The sequence below is a fragment of the Sinocyclocheilus grahami genome, unplaced genomic scaffold (genome assembly GCF_001515645.1).
Source record: "Sinocyclocheilus grahami isolate Dianchi unplaced genomic scaffold, SAMN03320097.WGS_v1.1 scaffold1284.1, whole genome shotgun sequence".
NCBI classification, from domain to species: Eukaryota; Metazoa; Chordata; class Actinopteri; order Cypriniformes; family Cyprinidae; genus Sinocyclocheilus; species Sinocyclocheilus grahami.
In genome coordinates, this window is record NW_015506463.1 from 56727 (window position 1) to 81235 (window position 24509).

The 24509-nt window shown below is 36.5% G+C and overlaps 1 protein-coding gene across 1 annotated transcript; it reads right to left on the bottom strand.

Annotated features, from left to right (window-relative positions):
* Nucleotides 1-8044: 8044 nt before the first annotated feature.
* On the bottom strand, nucleotides 8045-24389 carry LOC107568820 (cilia- and flagella-associated protein 46-like). The gene is made up of 11 exons (XM_016254811.1): nucleotides 24232-24389; nucleotides 21070-21243; nucleotides 19395-19492; nucleotides 16500-16560; nucleotides 16287-16384; nucleotides 15642-15712; nucleotides 12566-12711; nucleotides 12369-12472; nucleotides 12155-12234; nucleotides 11089-11241; nucleotides 8045-8064 (listed from the first exon to the last, which is right to left on the bottom strand). The coding sequence occupies exons 2-11, from the start codon at nucleotides 21220-21222 to the stop codon at nucleotides 8045-8047; spliced, it is 984 nt and encodes a 327-aa protein (XP_016110297.1). The 5' UTR covers nucleotides 21223-21243; nucleotides 24232-24389.
* Between the last annotated feature and the right edge of the window lie 120 nt (nucleotides 24390-24509).

The window sequence follows — 24509 nt, forward strand, 5'->3', positions numbered from 1 at the left end:
AAAAAAAAATTAAATTAAACTGAAATGAGACATTTTAAACAACAACAACAACAGTAATAGTATCTGAATATTCTTCAGTGTTAGTAAAGGACGTTCCTGTAGATCAAACATTAGAAAATAACATCAGGTTGTGGGTTGGATTCCCAGTGAATGCATGAAGGCAGTATAATTAGTTTTTGTATAAATGCATGAGTGTAAGTGTGTGATGGACTCACGGTCCATGAGCGAGCGCAGGTTTTGTGCGTCTGCTGCGGCGCTGCTGTGCCACTGGTTGAGCAGGACAGAATGAACCCCGCTGAGAGTGAAGAGATACGCCGAGCCGAGCGGACCGTCTGAAGCCCGGCTGGACCGTCTGAAGAAAGAGAAGCTCATAGTGAACCAGAGAGAAAACGTTCTCACAAAGCCAAGAGACGAGGATGAAAAAGAGTTTTTTGCCATCCTGGAGTTGATCATATTTGTATGCAAAGTTGCAATGCAATGCAAGAAGATTTTTTTTATTTAAATAGAAAATAAGACAACATTTTTCAGATTCTTGACTATTTTTAGTCCACTAATCTATTGCAATTGTATCTGTGACACTGGAGACGCTGCAGACTCTATGAAATCAGAACGGCGTTTGTGTCTTTAGCTTGGTGTCGATGATCTCGGAGCTCATCTATATGCTAATGTTCTGCTAACAGCTAACAAAGATAAACCTCTAGCAGAAATATGCATTTATCACATTTGCTGCATTAATCTGTCCATGCTTGATCTGGATTTGGTGCAAATGCCCGAGTAAAGAGTGCTGAAGCACAGTTTATTTAGGGTTATTATACTAAAACCATACAACATTTTAGTTACTTGAAATAAAATTAATGTTAGCTGAAATGCATAATATATAAAACATGTTATTTCAGGTTAGTTGCCAAGGCACCTTTGGTAACAATTGATTTGACAGTGTCCTGGTTACGCATGTTACATGCACTTATTATTATAATAACAATAAATTATGCATAATTACATGCAAGTAACCCTAAGCCAAACACGAATCCTAACACTAATAAGTACATGTAGGTAATTAATATTACTCTTAAATGTATAATTACACTGTAACAAAGACACCTTAAAATAAAGTGTAACCGCAATTTTTCTCATTTTTATCTAGTTTGACTTTAAGTACTAAAATAAACTAAACTATAAAGAATATAACTATGAATATAGTTATAAAAATAACTATAAAACATATTAAATAGCTATAATAAAAATGACAAAAACACAGCAAAAACTTTAAAATGAAAATGAAATTTAAAAAATGCAAAATATAACATGGAAAAATATAAAAAAATAAAAACTATATCCTTACCAGTGTAATTTTATTATTATTATTATATTTTTTGTATTAATAGTTTCAATTATTTATATTTTTATATTTTTCATTTTCGTTGTCTGTCATTTTTTATTAGTCAATTTAGTTTTTTCCATCAAGTTAAACTAAATGAAAACGAGAAAAGTTGACTGCAACTACCAGAAATAAAATAAGTTCAAGTTTCATATATTCTCATTTTTTATTTCAATTAATATTTGAATGGTTTTGCTTCTAGTTATATCTAATACTACTGATAATAGCATTTGCAATGGCAAATTTAGTATTGAATTAGTAAAGGCCAACAGAAGCAGTGGCCTCGATCCCCCTCAAGAGATCAATAAAGTACAAATCAATAAATCAAACACAATAATTCTGTTCCTCTGACTATTTTCAAGGCAAAATCCATGAGATGCCTTCTGGACATCACTGAATGACTGTACAGTATAAATTGAGTTTCACCTCTTCTGGACGCTGACTCTATTCTGAACGCTTTCAAAGAGAAAAACCATCTGACATCCTGCGGAAAAACCAACACAGAGAGAACAATTAAAAAAATAAAGCATTAGTATATGACAAAGCAACACTCAGCATGAAGTAAAAGCACAGCTGTGATTGATCTGAAACCCTGAAGAACGGCTCTATGAACGCTGGAAAGTTGTTTTGTGGACAGAACGGCCGACTGTTGTGTGCTGAGTGGATTAAAGCGGTTCCCTGCGGACGCCTGCTGTTCCTCTCAGTGATCCAGAGCTCTGATCTGTGATCGACTGACTCAGAAGCGACCTGCATGCACACTTCACACAGCTTTAGCGTCTCACGGTGGATCCAGATGCTGATTTATCATGTGCAGAAACACACAGAAGGCACTTCAGACTGTATGGTTCATTTCATCTTTATGTAGTTCCTGTACGTGCCAGATGTCATTGAAACAAAATACATATATAAATAAATACATTTAAATTAGTGGTACTACAACAGGCCAGCTTTTAAAATAAAACTCTGTAAACATTTAGAAGCCAGGGATACAGTATGACAAATAAATCAAGAGAAACGTCAATTAGAAAAAATATCTGATTCAATACAGAAGTGTTAATTATAAAAATAAGAAACACGCATTTGATTCCGGTAGAAGTTGATGTTAGCGTGTTGTGTTGTAAAAACAGCACAAACAAGTATTGGTTAAAACAAACTAATTTAAAGTAGTTTTAAAATTTTAGTTTAAAATGTCAGCGTTTCAAATTCAGTCACTTATGAGGAACCATATCACTTCAGATGCTTCAGTTTCCTTTAAAGGAATAAGAATAAATCAGGTTATTTTTGTGTAGCATACTGTAGCATTACAGATCCTAAAAGCCGTGAAGAGGGCAGAGAGATTACGAACGTCTGTGAATGCTGTCAGATTGAACCTGCTGCTACGAATCAAACGAGCCGAATGATTTAGAGCATGAAAAACAAGCTTATTTTCAAAGAACTGCATCATGAATTTTCATATAATTGAGAGTTATGGATTCTGGATGCTGATCTTCATCACCATCATGCTGCTTCGCTCTAACTCATCATCATCATCATCATCATCATCAGGTCTGTTGATGTTTTCATTAGCTATATTTCCATGCAAATTAAATGCAATCGTGTGAGACGGTTTCATGCAATATCCCAAAATTTGCATAACAATAATGTTCAGTTATCAATATGTAAGTCATGTTCAGTTCCAATCAAAACCTTTAATAACAACATCACACCGACTGTTCAAACAACACCTGAGCTGCAGCAAGAACACTGATGATGGATGGAAAAACATGATGAATGAACAGCTGTAAAGGTCGAAAAGACAATAAACTCACACGCCTATAAAACACAGAGTCAGCCGCTGACCGACTGAAACCCACCGCACAACATATAAAACAACAATCACACAGGTAATAATGAACAGAGTGTGAGATTTATGAGCAGAGGGATGTGCTCCATACGCGAGGGTTTCTGCTGTGAACATGTCAAATGTGTGATTCTGCACATGTTTGGTTCATCTTCCAATTATCGATCCTGCTCAGACCTTAAAGGAATAGTTCAGCAAAGATGAAAAACTGATGCAAATATGAATGAAAATGCACTCACCCTCAGGCCGTCCAAGATTAGGATGAGTTTGTTTCTTCATCAGATTTGGAGAAATGCAGCATTGCATCAATGTCTCAGCACTGGATGCTCTGCAGTGGATGGGTGCCGTCAGAATGAGAGTCCAAACAGCTGATAAAAACATCACAATAATCCACAGCACTCCAGTCCATCAGTTAACATCTGGAGAAGACAAAAGCTGAAACAAATCCAGCATTAAGACGTTTTTAACTAAAATACGAGTTCATAATCCATAATAACGCTTCTTCCAGTGAAAAAGTTAATCTCCTGTTGTCTCTGTTGGCTTGTAAAAAGTGCTTGATCTGTGCAGATTTCTCTCCTGATTCACACCAGAACACTTTTTCACTGGAGGAAGCGTTATTATGGATTATGGACTCTATGGTATTTTAGTTAAAAACGTCTTAATGCTGGATGTGTTTCAGCTTTTGTCTTCTCCAGATGTTAACTGATGGACTGGAGTGCTGTGGATTATTGTGATGTTTTTATCAGCTGTTTGGACTCTCATTCTGACGGCACCCATTCACTGCAGAGCATCCATTGCTGAGACACTGATGCAATGCTACATTTCTACAAACCTGATGAAGAAACAAACTCATCCTAATCTTGGATGGCCTGAGGGTGAGCACATTTTTGAGTGAACTATTGCTTTTATGCTGAAGAGATCCTGAATCATAATGTACAGTAAAGATGAAGATAATGAAGCAGTGCCACTGATTTGAGTGGGTCTGCGAGACAAATGAATGATGGGACACAGTTCATCCTTCATTAGAATACTTTCCCTATGATGCTAAAATCAGATTGATCTCAATTTGATCTCAATTTAGGTGAGAATATGAGTATTGTAGCCAAATCTGAACACATGTAAGGAGCTTTGAAAATGGTGAGAGACCAAAGCAGCGTGTGAAAGCAGATCTTCAAAGCATCAGCGCTCGTGTACAGACGCACTGATCAGAGAAATATCAGGAAGAAATCAAACATTTATTATTGTAAAATGACTCCGCATACAGTTCACGGCAACACATGCGGCTGAGAACAAAGCTCATTAGAATACTTTCCCTATGATGCTAAAATCAGATTGATCTCAATTTGATCTCAATTTAGGTGAGAATATGAGTATTGTAGCCAAATCTGAACACATGTAAGGAGCTTTGAAAATGGTGAGAGACCAAAGCAGCGTGTGAAAGCAGATCTTCAAAGCATCAGCGCTCGTGTACAGACGCACTGAGAGAAATATCAGGAAGAAATCAAACATTTATTATTGTAAAATGACTCCGCATACAGTTCACGGCAACACATGCTGCTGAGAACAAAGAGGAGGCTAAATAAATCAAACACGTGAAGCGGCAGGACAGATCTGCGGGAGCTTCCTAAATATGTTTTGATAATTGTGTTTCCCACTAAGTTTCTGTGCCTGATTCGATTTGCACTACAAGAAGTGGACATTTCATTTATCAACCAAATGCTGCAATATGTGTTTCAGAAGCACTGATTTTAACAGCCTGATAACTCAGAAATGCTGAGAGTGCAATACTATAAGAAACACACAATACAGTGCATTAGTACGCAAAACAAAACAATGCAACAACAAATGTTTCAAGCTGTAGCATGCCAAATTGATTCAATGTTATCTTGCATTTTAATCAAAATCGAAAAATGTTATTTTTTTGGCCTGCATCCTGAAAAAAACAAACAAACCTAATATTACACATTTTGATGATGCTGAGTTTCACAAAATTTTTATGTATATTTATCCAACTTTAATGCACTTATCAAAACAACAAAATGAAGTATCAAAGGGTTTGTTTTAATGACAAACTAGTTTTCAAAATGTATCAATTAACTTAACGATTTGCAAAAAAGTGGAAAAACACAACCTCGCAAAATAAGCTTTTTCCACAATATCTGTGATTTTCTGTTTGGATGCAGTGAAAGCAGAAATCATGCGTTTTCTTTAAAAACACAAATGGTTGCCTTTTCTTCAGTGTCTGGCCATGATTCAGAATTAGACATCAAATAATGTCATGCATGTGAAAACGGGCTGAGAACTGATCAAATACTTGTAATCTAGCTCAGATTCAGACAGGAATCGTGTGTTTTATTATTATATTCTAATGTGTTTGGCTTCCTAAAACACCAGTGTGAATGTAATTTAGACTGAGACAGTACACCACAAATTAAAAGAGGGTTGAGTCCTCTTTAAAGTTCAGCTACAAGTCAATTCACTGGCTTTATTCTGACTTCAGTTTTAGTTAAGAACATGGGTTTCAGCTCTTAATTTTGAACTCTCAAAGTGCACTAGATAGAATAATTTAACTTTCAAATGTGCAAAATTTAAATTTTTTCCAATTCTTAATTTGCCTTTTTTTTTTTTAAATATCGCATGGACTACATATCGCGATATCGTTACATCCCTAATGAACTCTAAACTTTAGTTCTTATTTTCTATTGGATTCAAGTGATTGGCTGAGCCATTCTAGCAGCTTTACCTTCTTTCTCTGAAACCAATCGAGAGTTTGCTTGGCTGTGTTTGGGATCATTGTCCAGCCTTGTTTTATCTTCATCATCCTGGTACTGTAGGTGTTGAGACTGAAGCAGCTAATATTAATTCCCATTGACGAAGAGCAGGATTGCTTTCTAATTACTGATAGATTTCAGCTGGAGTCTTGGCTTTCCGTGCCTTTTTGCACCTCCCTTTCTTCATGTGTTCAATACTTTTCCCCCTGTGTCATTCCACTTTATTACACAGAACTTTATGCAAACTGTTATCTTTGCATGTATGGAGTTGTTATCGACATCTGGTGAAAATGTCATGTCAACAGCACCTTTAGAACTATATTTACTGAGAAAAATGCTGACGTATTTTACCCGCTGTATATCAATGAAAATGAAATCCCACTTTTACCGGACATGTTGAGGGAGGCCATCTTGGCCGGTGGGACGCAGGAGAAGAAGTTCTCCGTACCAGAGTAAATAAAAGCACTGCAGGACATCAGCATCTGCTCGAGATCTGCGAGACTGAGAGAAGAGTGTCACTTTTACACATTAATACCCGAGACAAAAACCAGCTCCTATAAATATCTGTTTCACAGGAGTGTGAGGAGATTTTGAGAGAGATTCAGACCTGCGTTTGCTCTCGTGGCCGATGAATCCTTCCCACAGAGGTGTAAATTGCGAAGCGTAGGTGTCGAGGGTCTTCCTCATGATCTCTGCTGCGCTGCTGCGATCTGAACAAACCAGGCCAGATGAAAGGGTTAAATATAACTGCGTCATCATTTACTCGCCCTCGTGTCAAATCAGACCACTTTGAGATTTTGTGAATAATTTTTGTGAAGAAATTACTCTCTTCCATACAATAAAATCAAAACAGTGATGGACACACCATGTCTGAATATGCATAAATGAGTTAAGACAGAGCTCTTGCATAAACATTATCTTTATGTAAAAATCTCAAATTATGTCTTTTCTCAAAAACGTCTCAAATTAGAACAATTTAAGGTTTTTGCAACTGATTAAAAAGGTCTTACAGAACAAAAGCAGCTTATGCAACAAGCCACTGAAGAAGAGCAGAATAGTCTGGGGTTGGTAAGTTTTTTAATGTTTCTGTTCACCGAGGCTGCATTTCTTTGATCAAAAATACAGTAAAAATTGTGAAATATTATTCTAATGTAAAACAGCTGTTTTCTATGTGAATCTCTGTTAAACTGTAATGTATTTCTGTGATGCGCAGCTGTATTTTCAGCGTCAGTACTGCAGTCTTCAGTGTCACATGATCTTCAGAAATCAGTATAATATGCTGATCTGCTGCTCAAGAAACATTTCTGATTATTATCAATGTTGAAAACAGTTGTGCTGCACAATATTTTTTGTGTAAACCGTGACACGTTTTAATTTTCAGGATTCACAGATGAATAGAAAGTTCAAAAGAACAGCGTTTATTTGACTTAGAGATTTTTTGTAACTTTATAAATGTCTTTACTGGCACCTTTGATCAATTTAACACATCCTATCGTGAATAATTCATCAGTGCATCATTTGTCTTCATAATGCTTTTTTTACTCAAAAACTAATTCCACTCACCAGCCTGCTTTCCATCATCTTCCTCCTGAGCATCAACTACATCTTAAAGCCTGTGTTAAGAATACATTTCTCCAAACTATTAACCATGTTCAGTCACTTTGCAAGCAGCTAACGCAATAAAAGCGAGCCGAAATGCAATGCAGCAGTCGAATGATTGCTCTGACATCTCACACACATCACAGACGCCCGTGAGATGGACAACGAAGGTGGTTTAAAGCGAAGGATACATCTGAACCTGTGTGTGTCCACTGGGATGCTGTTTGGCGGCAGGACACGATTGACCGGCACCTGCAGAAGAAAGTGCATCCTTAAAGGTCACTGTATGCAAACTGAAGATGAACTGTACAAAATCACACTAAAAAAATACAAGTGCAGTCATTTGCATTTGGCATTTTAGTGCTGAGGTCTGGAGAACTGGGGCATAATTATTCAAAGAAAAAGATAAATGTTAAAAGTTAAAGTTAACATTCCCATTAAATATTCAAATCCTTTTCACAGACGTCCAGACGCACCTATAATGATCAACATCAGAGTCATAGAAAGTGTGAGTAAACATCATTACTGTGACTCCTTTAGACATGATGCTGATCTTTCATAAATTGCTTGTGAGCACATGGTTCAAACAGGTTTGTCATTGAGTATTTCATGCTAGTAATATTTAAGGCTGTTATTATTCACTGCACTGATCTTCAACTTCAACCCCAAAACGTCCTGAGTCACGGCATAAAACATGCTTTGAAAGAGAAATGTTACTGGATATTGATATTTCATTTTAATTACAATGTGTGTTGGCACAAAAACACTTGCTGTTAAAGACATAATAAATATCTGTCTGACTTTTCCTTTTGTTGACATGGTTAGATTCAGATGGTTCATATCATTGGGTTTCCAGCTTAGAGATAATCAGCATATTTACAATGAAACCATCTTATTTAAAAATATGATGTATTTGTTACTACTGTAAAGCCACATTCAATTATGGGATCTCCATCAAAGATTTCAGAATGTTTACTTTTTACATTTTAGTAAATTATATAAAGGGGGTCTGAATACTTTCCGTACCCACTGTATATATACATACACCGACACACACACACACACACATATATATATATATAATTTTATTAAAGTTTTTAAACATTTTACTAAAGTATTAATTTAGATATCATGCAAAACATTACTTTTATTATTTTATTTATATGATTTATAAAGGAATAATAAACCACTTTTCTGATTTATTTTTCCAATACAATGTGTTGCTTGATCAATGTAAACAAAAATAAATAAATAATTGCAATCATAGACATAGACAATAGACACTCATAGAACAGTTCTTTTTTTATTTTCCATTAAATTTTTTTTTAAATGCACACATTAGTTTAATTCATTTTTGAGTTTTAGTTGTAAATGTTTTTGATGGTTTGAAGTTTTAGTTAATTATATGTGCTGTCATAAAAATTCTAAGAACTTTATAATATTTGTTATAAATATAAATAAAATCACTAGAACATAAATAAATAACAAATACAAACGGCACTGCTTCCAGTGAAGGAGCAGCGTATGTACATATAATGTTCCTGTGGCTCAGTGGTAGAGCATTGCGTTAGCAGTGCAAAAGGTCATGGGTTCGATTCCCAGGGAACACACATACTGGTAAAAAATGTATAGCCTGAATGCACTGTAAATCGCTTTGTATAAAAGCGTCTGTTAAATGTATAAATATATAGTGAATAAAGGATATTTCTGTTTCAGTAGCGACGGACATTCACGGCACTGTACAGGTAACAGTAAGAAATAAATGCAAGTTATTGCAAGTCCCAGACAATGCTCTGGTGTGAAATCACCTCGCCTAAAGGCACAGCGGTGGAACTACTGCCACTAGGGATTGAATCCACGACCTTCTGTGTCTCGGCCCATTTCTCAATTCTTGAGGCTCCTGCTGCCCCATTTATGAGGACCTACTTGTAGAGCGTGGCCTAATTATTCTGTGAGTGTGGCTATTTTCTGCCTGATTTCTGTCTCGGACATTGTATATATGATAACCTCGTGATGATCGGCAAATCTGAGATGTTCTGAGTGTGTTGTTTGCCTGTCGGACGGTAAAGCAGATGATAAACCTGCCCCGTGAGGCCCATCAGTCATATTGAGCTGAAGATTCAGTCCAGAACTGCCCTCAATATCACTCTTACTGTGATATCACTCTTAAATCCCAAGAACTGATTAGTCTAGCCTGTTTTTAGTTAATGGACAGAACATTGAAGGGCACCTCCAATTCAACATATCACAATAAGCATTGTAAATGACATTTAAATTATTTTGTAAAATAATTACAAATTAATAATAAATCAAAACTATTGTATGTTCAAAAATATTAACTAACTAAATATAGCTTACACACAAATATTTAAGGTGAACAAAGAAACAGATTACAATTAAAAAAACAAAAAGGCAATGAGAGCTTTTTCTCTTTACTTTCTGCATTATTTATATACTTAGTTGATGGTTTTGTGTGTTTATGTGTTTTTTGTGTGTTTGTGTGCACACAGTTTAACCACGCATATGTGAAGAAAAAAAAAATAGATGTTTTCTCTCACATCTAATAATTAACTAGTCATTTATCTTTATCCAAAGTGACTTACAGACACATTCTCTGCTGGAGGAACTTGAGGTTTTGCATGATTGTGATTCATGCATCAGACTATAGAGGTAGGGATGCACCGAATGTTTGGCAACCGGAATTATTCAGTTAATAAATTGTACCGAATAATGCTGTGACGTGATCAAATAGAGGCGTGCACTAATGCAGCAAACATGTCACAGTGTGGAAGCATTTAAAACTGTCTGAGAAAGACGTAAAATCATTACAGCAGCGACAGCGAGAGACTGTTTAGCTCTGCATCACACGTCTCGATGAGAAGAGGAAGGGTGGTTGTTTCTGGTTACTGTATGATGAGTGAAATCGCCAAATAGCCTTAAACTAATAATTAAATACATTTTTACAAGGCATGGATGTGACAATGTGATACATGCCACAAACATCTTCCCAAATTCGTAATGAGAATCATTTATAAATCTGCTGTTGTCAACAAAAAGAAGCACTGAGGTCTTTCTGCGGGTTTCTGCCAAAATAAAAGCTCCATCAACATTCATAAATGTTAGTTTTGTAATTTTACTGTTGTTCTGTAAAATAAAATAAAAAAAGACAATAATAATTACAACAGCTATATTAATAAATTTTTTTTTAAATATATATATTTTTAAATATATATTTTTAAATGAATGTTTTAAAATTATTATCTTCTGCTCAGCAAGGCTGCATTTATTTGTACAGTAAAAAAATACATGCCAGATTCAAGAAGGGGGTCTCATAAATTACCCATAAAATTAAAGTTAAATAATATATAATGTTGGCATAATTTTGTTTTTCATTTCGGTGCATCCCTATAAACAGGGTTTGGAACAGCTTTCAGGCAGCATCTTTAAGCTCCATCAATGCATCAGAAGATAGAGATAGATGGTGTTCAGTGTGAACTCACCTGCTTCATCCGTCTGCAGTCGTGCGTGAAGAACCTGCAGAGAGAAATCTCGAGAGACGGAGATGATGCCCTTCGCCTGCAGGACGCTCAACGCTTCTAACGGAAACTCCAACAGCGTCCGGTCAGCGAGAATCACCACAGAATCACCAGCATCTGCAGAATACACACACACACACACACACACTCACACACATACACACACACACAAATGCGCACAAACGCACACACACACACACACACACACTCACACACACAAATGCGCACAAACGCACACACACATCCAGCACGTTTACATTTCAAATCAAAGCCTATAAATGATGCAGTAAATTGATAAAAGATGAACTGCGAGTGGTTAAGTTTTTCCATGTTTCCACGTTACAGCGCGGCTGTAAATCTGATCAATATTTGATAATATTTTATCAATATTTCATAAATTAGAATGTGTCCGGTTTAAATTTATTTAAAAAAAAATTCTGAGCAAAACTAACAACTATCGTACATTTTTACCATGATTTACAGAAGAAAATGTTATTTAGTATAACAATAGTTCATATACCAAAAAAATCTTGCCAGGCATATTTAGATCAAGAATCATTAGATGACATGAAATGACTCTAAAAAGACTCTATCACAGATCCGCCATAAAATACTAATTAATTATCATATCACTGTCATACCAATACATCGGTGTTCAAGAGTTTGAAGTTTAAGTAAGATAAAAGTAAGATTTTTTAAAATGTTTTTGAAAGAAGTCTCTTATGCTTACCAAAAAAAAAAAATAATAATAAATAATAATAATAGTAATAATAATAATAAATTAAATAATAATAAAAATCGTAAAAATAGTGAAATATTATTATAATTCAAAATATCTGTTTTCTCTGTGAATCTCTGTTAAACTGTACTGTATTTCTGTGATGCGCAGCTGTATTTCCAGCATCATTCCTCCAGTCTTCAGTGTCACATGATCTTCAGAAATCAGTATAATATGCTGATCTGCTGCTCAAGAAACATTTCTGATTATTATCAATGTTTTCTATGGTCAGAGTGTGTTGGTGTTTTGTACCCGGCAGAGGTTTATCAGCAGTTTTCTCATCCTTGTCTTTGACTCGGGCCGATGTGGTGGAGATGGACGGAGAGCGAACGCTGTGATAAAACAGAAGAGGAAATGAGAGAGAACATGAGTGCAGACGAGAGACTGGTGCAAAAAACTGGTGCAAACAGAAGCCACATTTATAGATGCATTAACTTGTTAATTTTGTGCATGTGTGTTTTGGTACCTAAAGCATGAAAAGTCAAACTGAGAGAGAACGGGATTGAGGTAGTTCTCCATTTCCTCAAGCAGAGCTCTGAAACAATCATCCAGCTGTCCATCTTTATCTTCCTTTATAAAGAGAGTGAAAGAGGCCTCTGTGATATTGATGCTTTTCAGATTGTACTTCCTCTTCAAACATTTGTAGGTGCCAGCGTGTCTTACTTGTGCTCGGTTCTGTCCGCAGTGGCGTGACTCTTTCAGACGCGTCTGTGCGGTCAGATCTTTGAACTCTTGCAGAAGTTTGCGGAGCTGCTGCAGATCTGAGCGATGAACGGACGCCTTGAGCACCTTAGAGCAGATCAGACCACCTACAGAAACACACGCGTCACCAAACCCGTCCAAAACACGAGCACAGAATGCATGCACTGACTAAAATAATAGGTGCACAACCAAAATACAGTTTTGTTCTCAAGTTAGGGTCAGTGAGACTTTTGGAAGAAATTAATACTTTTATTCATCAGGGATGCATTAAAGTGATCAAAGGTGAAAGTAAAGACATTTATAATGTTACAAAATATTTATATTTCAAATAAATGCTGTTCTTTTGAACTTTCAATTCATCTGTGAATCCTGAAAAAAAAAATCCACAAAAATATTGCGCAACTGGAAAAGATTGTTGCTGCTCAGGTACATTGCTCATATTTCAGTGAATAATTTATATGAATAATTCCAATCAGGTTTTCGTTCATGTCATAGTACTGAGCCTGCCCTTGTCAAAATGTCTAACGATTTATTGGTAGCGGCTGACTCAGGACTTTTATTGATTTTAATTCTTCTTGATTTAACTTCAGCGTTCGACACTATTTCCCATAAAATTCTATTAGATAGATTGCAGTCCATTGGAATCGTAGGCACTTCTCTGGCTTGGTTTACATCTTATCTCTTACATCTTAACTAGGTCAGTTCAAATCTAAGTCATCACATATTACTACAGGTGTCCCACAGGGTTCAGTTCTGGGCCCTTTATTATTTATCATTTATCTACTGCCCCTTGGAAACATTTTCAGAGAATATGGTATACAGTTTAATTGTTACAGCGATGACACCCAGCTCTATCTGTCCTCAAAACCTTCTTCTACACTTCCTCCATCTTCTCTTTCTAAATGTTTGTCTGAAGTTAAGGCTTGGTTTTCACGCAATTTTCTTAAACTTAACAGTAGTAAAACAGAAATATTTCTTGTTGGTACAAAAAAATAATTTGTTGAATACCAGCGATTTTTCTATGTGTATCGATGGTTCTATAATCACTTCCTCAACACAGGTGAAGAGCTTGGGTGTTATCCTGGATAATACGTAACTAGGTCAGTTCAAATCTAAGTCATCACATATTACTACAGGTGTCCCACACGGTTCAGTTCTGGGCCCTTTATTATTTATCATTTATCTACTGCCCCTTGGAAACATTTTCAGAGAATATGGTATACAGTTTAATTGTTACGGCGATGACACCCAGCTCTATCTGTCCTCAAAACCTTCTTCTACACTTCCTCCATCTTCTCTTTCTAAATGTTTGTCTGAAGTTAAGGCTTGGTTTTCATGCAATTTTCTTAAACTTAACAGTAGTAAAACAGAAATATTTCTTGTTGATACAAAAAAATAATTTGTTGAATACCAGCGATTTTTCTATGTGTATCGATGGTTCTATAATCACTTCCTCAACACAGGTGAAGAGCTTGGGTGTTATCCTGGATAATACACTATCTTTTGAAGCACATAAGGTTACTCGGACGGCTTATTATCATTTATCAATATCAATATTAATCGCCTCCGCCCAGCCCTCTCAATGAGGAGCACTGCTACTATGGGCTATGCTCTTGTCACTTCACGAATTGACTATTGTAATGCTCTTTTTATAGTCTTCCTGTTAAACTTTTACACAAGTTACAGCTAGTGCAGAACTCAGCAGCACGAATAATTACTAGAACTCCTACTATGGAACACATATCTCCTGTTCTTCAACAACTGCAGTGGCTTCCTGTTAAACAGCATGCTGAATTCAAAAGTTTGCTTATTGTTTGTAAGGCATTACATAAACTGGCTCTTTCTTACTTATTTGACCTATTTTTAACATATACTCCGTCTCGAGCATTTAGATCATCATCTACGTTATCTTTAGGTCTTCCTCGTACACATCTGGTTTCCATGGGCTCTCGAACTTTTAGCTATGCTGCTCCTTATCTGTGGAATTTACTTTACTTTACTTCCGAAACAGTGACTCTCTTCCCATTTTCAAATCTCGTTTAAAGACGCAGCTTTTTAGGTAGGCATACCGCTGATTATTTTATGTTATTCCTAATGACTTTGAAGTGGGTTGGTTACCTGTCACACTCTTTCCTTTCTGAGTCTCTGCGGATAGTCTTCCTGTTAAACTTTTACACAAGTTACAGCTAGTGCAGAACTCAGCAGCACGAATAATTACTAGAACTCCTACTATGGAACACATATCTCCTGTTCTTCAACAACTGCAGTGGCTTCCTGTTAAACAGCATGCTGAATTCAAAAGTTTGCTTATTGTTTGTAAGGCATTACATAAACTGGCTCTTTCTTACTTATTTGACCTATTTTTAACATATACTCCGTCTCGAGCATTTAGATCATCATCTACGTTATCTTTAGGTCTTCCTCGTACACATCTGGTTTCCATGGGCTCTCGAACTTTTAGCTATGCTGCTCCTTATCTGTGTAATTTACTTTACTTTACTTCCGAAACAGTGACTCTCTTCCCATTTTCAAATCTCGTTTAAAGACGCAGCTTTTTAGGTAGGCATACCGCTGATTATTTTGTTATTCCTAATGACTTTGAAGTGGGTTTGAATTTTATTGTTGCTTGTAACTGTAACTGCATGTAAGGTACCTTAAAACATCAGATTTGTTTTGTAGAGCTCATTAAATGTTTTTGGGTGCAACATTGCAGATACCGGACTTTTATTTGCAACTTTCTGGGTCATAATTCTAGGTCAAATAATTGTCATGAAAACAGACAACAACCGTGGTTCAGTCATGAAAACAGAAAGCCAAAAATCTAATGTTCCAAAAAAAAAAGGCTTCATTTTATTTATGCAAATTATCATTTATTTACCTTATTATTATTATTATTAGAAATGTGACCTAAACCTTTTTTTTTTTTTTTTTTTAATGAGATTCACTCAAAAACTAAATCTGTGTCTGCAAATAAAGGAAAAAATTTGGAAAACATTATTAAATGGAGATTAAATATAAACGTGAGTTGTATGGTTACCTGTCACACTCTTTCCTTTCTGAGTCTCTGCGGCTTTAACCTTCTCATAAAGGCCGGCGTAAAGCACAGAACTACACAATGACAGAACAGACATGAGTTACACACAACTGCCGCTCCTCTGTGTGTGTATGTGTGTCAATGACTGATCACAGGTCTGACCACATGACCTCACACACACACACACACACACACACACACACACACACACACATCCACCCCTAGTGAATGACACAGGAACAGAAGGATACATACTTTCTTCTGCTTTGAAAATAAAATAAACAGCCCACTAAACTGCCACTAGAAAAGAATAGAGCGGAACAGAGCAGCATAATAGATGCAATAGAATAGAACAGAGCAGAGTAGAACAGAGCAAATAAAATACAACAGAACAGAGCAGATGAGAATAACTTAATTTTCTGTAAAGCTGCTTAGCAACGATTTGTAAAGCGCTATACGAATAAACTTGAATTGAATAGCTTAAAGCAGAATAGAATAGAACGTGGAGCATGGCGCTAGTAACAGCAAGGTCATGGGTTCGATTCCCAGGGAATGCATGAACTTGAATGCAGCGCAAGTCACTTTGGATAAAAGCATCTGCCAAATGCATGAATGTATATTTCTATAATAGAGTTGAGTCCACCCCACCTGTCCTCTGAGTGTTGGAGCAGCAGGATCTTGAAGTCGGGTGGCATTTCTCCCAGAATTCTCAGGTGGTTTGGGTTTATGGTCAGGTGAGTGAAGGCCTGAAAGTGTGATCAGACACATGAGGCGTGGATCTGCTCTGTCTAGAGACGCTGCTCTCGATAAAGCAGAACCCTCACAAAACCATTCTGTCTAAACGCAAACCACTCTCCTCACTTCATCTCGGTTCTCGTCTGAACGTTTCTCAGGAAGAATCACTTGTGACTGCGTTTCTTCACTTGTAAGTCACTTTGGATAAAAGCTAAAAGAATAAATGTAAATGAATATGTGCAGTCTGAAGGACTATAAACGAGCGACACACTGTTGTGTTTACATTACGTTGATGAAGTGTATAAGGAGGTTCTAGATTAACATGAAGAATGTATTAAACTCGTATCAGCTATGTACGTAACATGAGTGCCAACTCCTCAGCAGCAAGAACACAACCCAACCTTCTTTGGCTGATTTGCATAAACTGTACTGACAAGCACTATAACCAATAGGAACAAAGAATATGTTTTCTCTGACATGTGATTGGTTTATAGCCAAACGTAAGAATACTACACACACGACTAGACCTTTAAGCATGAGGAATTATTCAGTTTTGTATAAATAATAATAAATTAAAACTTTTATTAATGCAAAACCACTAAAAATGAGAGTTGCTTCCATGTTTAATTCTGAGTCATTCTGTGATGTTTAGCTCACTCATGGTTTTGCTTTATGAAAACACAGGTTTGGTAAAAAATTATCATAATTTTTACAGTCAAAGTAGTTTAAAAACGTGTTAATTGGTTAAAGGCAAGTTCCATTACTCTATACGGTGAAAATCTTTTTGTAATTGACTTAAGTTGCTTTGGATAAAAGTGTCTACTAAATGCATAAACGTAAATGTTAAAAACTAATAGATCTAAGGTGACATTTCATGTAATTTTACAGTGTTTGGAAGTGAAAAAGAACTAGTCATCTTATAATTTACAGTGAAAAACATTAATTTACATTTCCAGATCTGTCAGTTCACACTGGATGGTTATGTACATTAGAATTTTATGTAATATGTGATGTTATATTATATTAAATTAATGTTTATTGCATGCCGTGTGTGTTATCATGATGGTGTTTCATTTTTTTGTATTTATCTCAACTTACATAAACACTATATTATATTATATTTTCTTTTTATTCTTAACTCTTTTAATACATTTTAAATCAAATTTTAATCTTTTTTATTCTTTGCATTTGTTACTTTTATTTTTTGATTATTTTAAATTGTTTCCACATGACCTCACACACACACACACACACACACACACACACACACACACACATCCACCCCTAGTGAATGACACAGGAACAGAAGGATACATACTTTCTTCTGCTTTGAAAATAAAATAAACAGCCCACTAAACTGCCACTAGAAAAGAATAGAGCGGAACAGAGCAGCATAATAGATGCAATAGAATAGAACAGAGCAGAGTAGAACAGAGCAAATAAAATACAACAGAACAGAGCAGATAAAAATAAAGTAGCAAAGAATAGACTAGACTAGAATAAAATAGAACAGAATAGAAAATAGAACATATCAGAGCAGAATAGCGCAGAGCAAATGAAATACAACTGAACAGAGCAGATGAGAATGAATAGAATAGAAAATAGAAAAATGGAACAGAGAAAATACAATTCTACAGAGCAGATGGGAATAAATTAGAATAGAAGAGAACAGAATAGAACAGAATAGAAAAGAGTTTAGAGCAGAGCAAACAAAATACAATAAAACAGAACAGAGAAGATGAGAATAAAGTACACCAGAACAGAAAAAGCTGAACAGAATACAAAAGAATAGAATAGAATTAAAAAAAGAGTAAACTGGAATAGAGTAGAACAGAGTAAATAAAATGCAATACAACAGAACAGTTAAGATGAGAATAAATGAGAAGAGAAAGACTGATTAGAACAGAATAGAATAGAATAAAAAGAGAAAACAGACACACACACACACACACACACACACACATCCACCCCTAGTGAATGGCACAGGAACAGAAGGAGACATACTTTCTTCTGCTTTGAAAATAAAATAAACAGCCCACTAAACTGCCACTAGAAAAGAATAGAGCGGAACAGAGCAGCATAATAGATGCAATAGAATAGAACAGAACAGAACAGAGCAGAGTAGAACAGAGCAAATAAAATACAACAGAACAGAGCAGATGAGAATAACTTAATTTTCTGTAAAGCTGCTTAGCAACGATTTGTAAAGCGCTATACGAATAAACTTGAATTGAATAGCTTAAAGCAGAATAGAATAGAACGTGGAGCATGGCGCTAGTAACAGCAAGGTCATGGGTTCGATTCCCAGGGAATGCATGAACTTGAATGCAGCGCAAGTCACTTTGGATAAAAGCATCTAACAGAGCAGATGAGAATGAATAGAATAGAAAATAGAAAAATGGAACAGAGAAAATACAATTCTACAGAGCAGATGGGAATAAATTAGAATAGAAGAGAACAGAATAGAACAGAATAGAAAAGAGTTTAGAGCAGAGCAAACAAAATACAATAAAACAGAACAGAGAAGATGAGAATAAAGTACACCAGAACAGAAAAAGCTGAACAGAATACAAAAGAATAGAATAGAATTAAAAAAAGAGTAAACTGGAATAGAGTAGAACAGAGTAAATAAAATGCAATACAACAGAACAGTTAAGATGAGAATAAATGAGAAGAGAAAGACTGATTAGAACAGAATAGAATAGATAGAATAGAACAGAACAGAACAGAGCAGAGTAGAACAGAGCAAATAAAATACAACAGAACAGAGCAGATGAGAATAACGTAATTTTCTGTAAAGCTGCTTTGCAACGATTTGTAAAGCGCTATACGAATAAACTTGAATTGAATAGCTTAAAGCAGAATAGAATAGAACGTGGAGCATGGCGCTAGTAACAGCAAGGTCATGGGTTCGATTCCCAGGGAATGCATGAACTTGAATGCAGCGTAAGTCACTTTGGATAAAAGCATCTGCCAAATGCATGAATGTATATTTCTATAATAGAGTTGAGTCCACCCCACCTGTCCTCTGAGTGTTGGAGCAGCAGGATCTTGAAGTCGGGTGGCATTTCTCCCAGAATTCTCAGGTGGTTTGGGTTTATGGTCAGGTGAGTGAAGGCCTGAAAGTGTGATCAGACACATGAGGCGTGGATCTGCTCTGTCTAGAGACGCTGCTCTCGATAAAGCAGAACCCTCACAAAACCATTCTGTCTAAACGCAAACCACTCTCCTCACTTCATCTCTGTTCTCGTCTGAACGTTTCTCAGGAAGAATCACTTGTGACTGCGTTTCTTCACTTGTAAGTCACTTTGGATAAAAGCTAAAAGAATAAATGTAAATGAATATGTGCAGTCTGAAGGACTATAAACGAGCGACACACTGTTGTGTTTACATTACGTTGATGAAGTGTATAAGGAGGTTCTAGATTAACATGAAGAATGTATTAAACTCGTATCAGCTATGTACGTAACATGAGTGCCAACTCCTCAGCAGCAAGAACACAACCCAACCTTCTTTGGCTGATTTGCATAAACTGTACTGACAAGCACTATAACCAATAGGAACAAAGAATATGTTTTCTCTGACATGTGATTGGTTTATAGCCAAACGTAAGAATACTACACACACGACTAGACCTTTAAGCATGAGGAATTATTCAGTTTTGTATAAATAATAATAAATTAAAACTTTTATTAATGCAAAACCACTAAAAATGAGAGTTGCTTCCATGTTTAATTCTGAGTCATTCTGTGATGTTTAGCTCACTCATGGTTTTGCTTTATGAAAACACAGGTTTGGTAAAAAATTATCATAATTTTTACAGTCAAAGTAGTTTAAAAACGTGTTAATTGGTTAAAGGCAAGTTCCATTACTCTATACGGTGAAAATCTTTTTGTAATTGACTTAAGTTGCTTTGGATAAAAGTGTCTACTAAATGCATAAACGTAAATGCTAAAAACTAATAGATCTAAGGTGACATTTCATGTAATTTTACAGTGTTTGGAAGTGAAAAAGAACTAGTCATCTTATAATTTACAGTGAAAAACATTAATTTACATTTCCAGATCTGTCAGTTCACACTGGATGGTTATGTACATTAGAATTTTATGTAATATGTGATGTTATATTATATTAAATTAATGTTTATTGCATGCCGTGTGTGTTATCATGATGGTGTTTCATTTTTTTGTATTTGTATGAAATCATGCATCTTTTATATATTAGTATTTATCTCAACTTACATAAACACTATATTATATTATATTTTCTTTTTATTCTTAACTCTTTTAATACATTTTAAATCAAATTTTAATCTTTTTTATTCTTTGCATTTGTTACTTTTATTTTTTGATTATTTTAAATTGTTTTTGTAAAGCACTTTGAGTTGTGTATGAAATGTGCTACATAAATAATCTAGCTTGCATGCATGCTATATTATATTATATTCTGCAAGTTTAAGTTCAATCTGTAAACTTAAAATGTTTCCACTCTATTTTTTATGGTAGACTCCTGGAAACCACAAACTTCAACTTTAGTACCCAGCAAAAGGCAAAAATCACATGCATATGTACATTCATATGCACAAAACGAGGTGCATAACATGCTCACGGACCTGTTCTCACACATTTGAATGGAAAGTGCAGTGTCTGAACGCTCTGAGGAGGTGTGTGTCATTAACAGGCTGTCAGCGCAGTACCTTGGAGAGAGCGTTGAGCTCTCGGTTCACTGCTGTCAGAGCGCCGCTGGGTCTGTGACCCTGTGAAGAGAGCAGCTTCCTCCGCAGGTTCAGCAGAGCACAGGTCTGAGACTCACCGACACTGGAGCAGATCGAGTGCAGGACAGACGACATCTCAGCACAGCACACGCCGCTCTGAGATCAGATCACACCAGTCTAGTGAGTAATAATCATCCGCTCAAACATCCACCAGAACTCTACATTCTCACAAACATATGAACATCACACACATATGTGACCCTGGACCACAAAACCAGACATAAGGGTCAATTTTTTGAAATTGAGATTTATACATAATTTATACATCACATAAATAAGTCATTTGACCCATACAATGTATTGTTGGCTATTGCTATAAATATACCTGAGCTACTTATGACTGGTTTTGTGCTCCAGGGTCACATACATATAACTACAGGCAAAATAATTGAAAATGTCAGTTTTGGTCGAATTTGAGGTTTTCACAATCCAAATACTTCTTAAACATCTACAATGATCTTTAGTTGTACGTTTTCTAGGAGTTTTCTGGATGACTGCTGCTGCTTCTCAAGTTGTAGGTCTACTGTTGCAATGCGCAGCATTCAAGCTTTGTGAATATTCATATCGAATTCTCGATGACATGAGTCCAAAACAGTGGAATATGATTTTCAAACTCATGCTGAGGAAAACAAAATGATCACACTGACTGATATTTGCAATGCGCGTGCATAAGATGCATCTGTCCGCGGCAATCCCAATGCTCCAAATACTTCTTAAACATCTTCAATGATCTTTAGTTGTACGTTTTCTAGGAGTTTTCTGGATGACTGCTGCTGCTTCTCAAGTTGTAGGTCTACTGTTGCAATGCGCAGCATTCAAGCTTTGTGAATATTCATATCGAATTCTCGATGACACGAGTCCAAAACAGTGGAATATGATTTTCAAACTCATGCTGAGGAAAACAAAATGATCACACTGACTGATATTTGCAATGCGCGTGCATAAGATGCATCTGTCCGCAAGCGAGCCATTGTAGAAGGCTAAAATAAGTGCCATGTCTGCAGCCATATCATGAAGGCACTGTGTGTTTCGTTGTGAAAGCGAAACTACTTTGTTTGGTCTTCCAAAAATGGACACGACTAGAAATCAGTGGTTAAGTTGTATTTACAACACTGTTCCAGAACACTTCAACCCAAATATTCAGATGTGTGCAGCACATTTTATGGAGGACTGTGTCCTGATCCTGGGAGAGTAGACTGCAATGCCGGCTGTTCTGACTCACAGACTGTAAGTACGTTTTTTATATATAAAGAATTTGCCACTGACGATTTAAACGTGAGTTTTCAGCAGTGTAAAGTAGCACTTGCTGTTTGTCATTAACATTTCCGTCACACGCTTGAGGTATTCGGCCAATCACAACGGACTGGATAGCTGGTCAATCAAAAAAATCGACGCGTTTCAGAAAGGCGGGGCATAGAGGAAAAACAATAATGTACAGTATGTGGAAAATAATGTGTTTTTTGAACCTTAAACCGCATAAACACATTTCATTACACCAAATACACAAAATAATGTTCTTTTTAGCAGCATCATATGACCCCTTTAAGCATATTAGCAGCAGCATTTAGCATCTGTGTTTATAAAGCTGGAGCAAACGCAGTCTAGAGCATGTAATCGCTCTGAGGACACACAGAGGGTAACATAATAAGCATTCTTGTGCATGCATTTCAACCGGGGTTCACTATATTCAGTGGCGCAATCTCAATATCACGTTAGTTTAAATCTAGGGCTGATGTTTTATTAGCTGTACTGAGTGTGTGGTCGATTTCAGCTGCACGCAGCATCAGAAGCATGCACTTTTATAGCTCCTAATGGCTCTATGCAATTAGACAATATTGTTATATTAATGACAGGTCTCTAATTAATAACTTATGATATTTGCTCAGGTAGGTGCGGGGGTCTTATCTATCAGATTGGCTCACATAGCCAAAGGCCACTATTGTTAAGCCGGTCGGCGTGGTAGCCCGGGCTCACATAGCCAAAGGCCATTATTGTTAAGCAGGTCGGCGTGGTAGCCCGGGCTCACATAGCCAAAGGCCACTATTGTTAAGCCAGTCGGCGTGGTAGCCCGGGCTCACATAGCCAAAGGCCACTAATGTTAAGCCGGTCGGCGTGGTAGCCCGGGCTCACATAGCCAAAGGCCACTAATGTTAAGCCGGTCGGCGTGGTAGCCCGGGCTCACATAGCCAAAGGCCACTATTGTTAAGTCGGTCGGCGTGGTAGCCCGGGCTCACATAGCCATAGGCCACTATTGTTAAGCCGGTCGGCGTGGTAGCCCAGGCTCACATAGATAGTAATATATGCGGTTCACATGACTCTTCGGAGCAGCAGCAGTACATATGCCTTGGTGATATCTGCTTTGTGGCGGTTGTCTTGTCTATCCTGACTGTTAATCTTCATGTGTGTGGACACATGTATATGCACTGATGCAGCAGTTATACCCTTATACTCAGCGTCATCATGATTATATTGGCTCGTATTGTTCATTTCTGTGTCTCCTGCTTTGTGGGGGACTATTCATATATGTAATATGTGCAATAGATCTGCTACGCTGCTGCTGCTGCAGAGCAAGTACCAAGACTTGCAGTATTTCTTACACCAAATACACAACATGTTGTGGATGTATTGGCAGTAGCAAGTCTCGGTACTTGCTCTGCAGCAGCAGCAGTGTAGCAGATCTATTCCGCCAAGACCAAATACATTAACATTGTCATGTACATTACCATCTCCGAAAGCTGTCATGACAGAAATGTATTTCCTTTCAACATTCTCATATTCATTTAGTTTAACTTGATGTACTAAAATAACCAAAGCTGAAATAAAAATTAATAAAAACTATACAGACACATTAACAAAATTACAAAAAACTAAACAAAATTAACTAACTAAAATTAAAATGAAAACAGAAAATATACAAAAAGATATAAATAAAAAATAAATATAAAATAAAAAATAAAACCCAAAATAAAGTGAAAAGAAGAAACATATTATAGTTCAATCAAATTAAAACTTAAACCATTAAAAAAACATACACATTTATGCTACTTGAATAGTGAATAGTGAAAGTGCAGTCAGATGCAGTACCTGCAGCAGGGCGAGGTACTGTCCGCTGGCGCCGGGGTCGAACTGACCGTGACACTCCAGCAGATCTGTGCAGACGCGAGGAAGAAGATGAGGAAGGTCATGCTGAAGACTCAGACTCACAGCCTGAGAGAGAGTTTCACAGGCCTGAGCCAACAGCCGCTGCGCTGCCCTCCGCTCGCTCTGAAAACACACACACACACACACAGACACACACACACACACACACACACACACACACACACACGCACTCACACACTCACACACACACACACTCACAC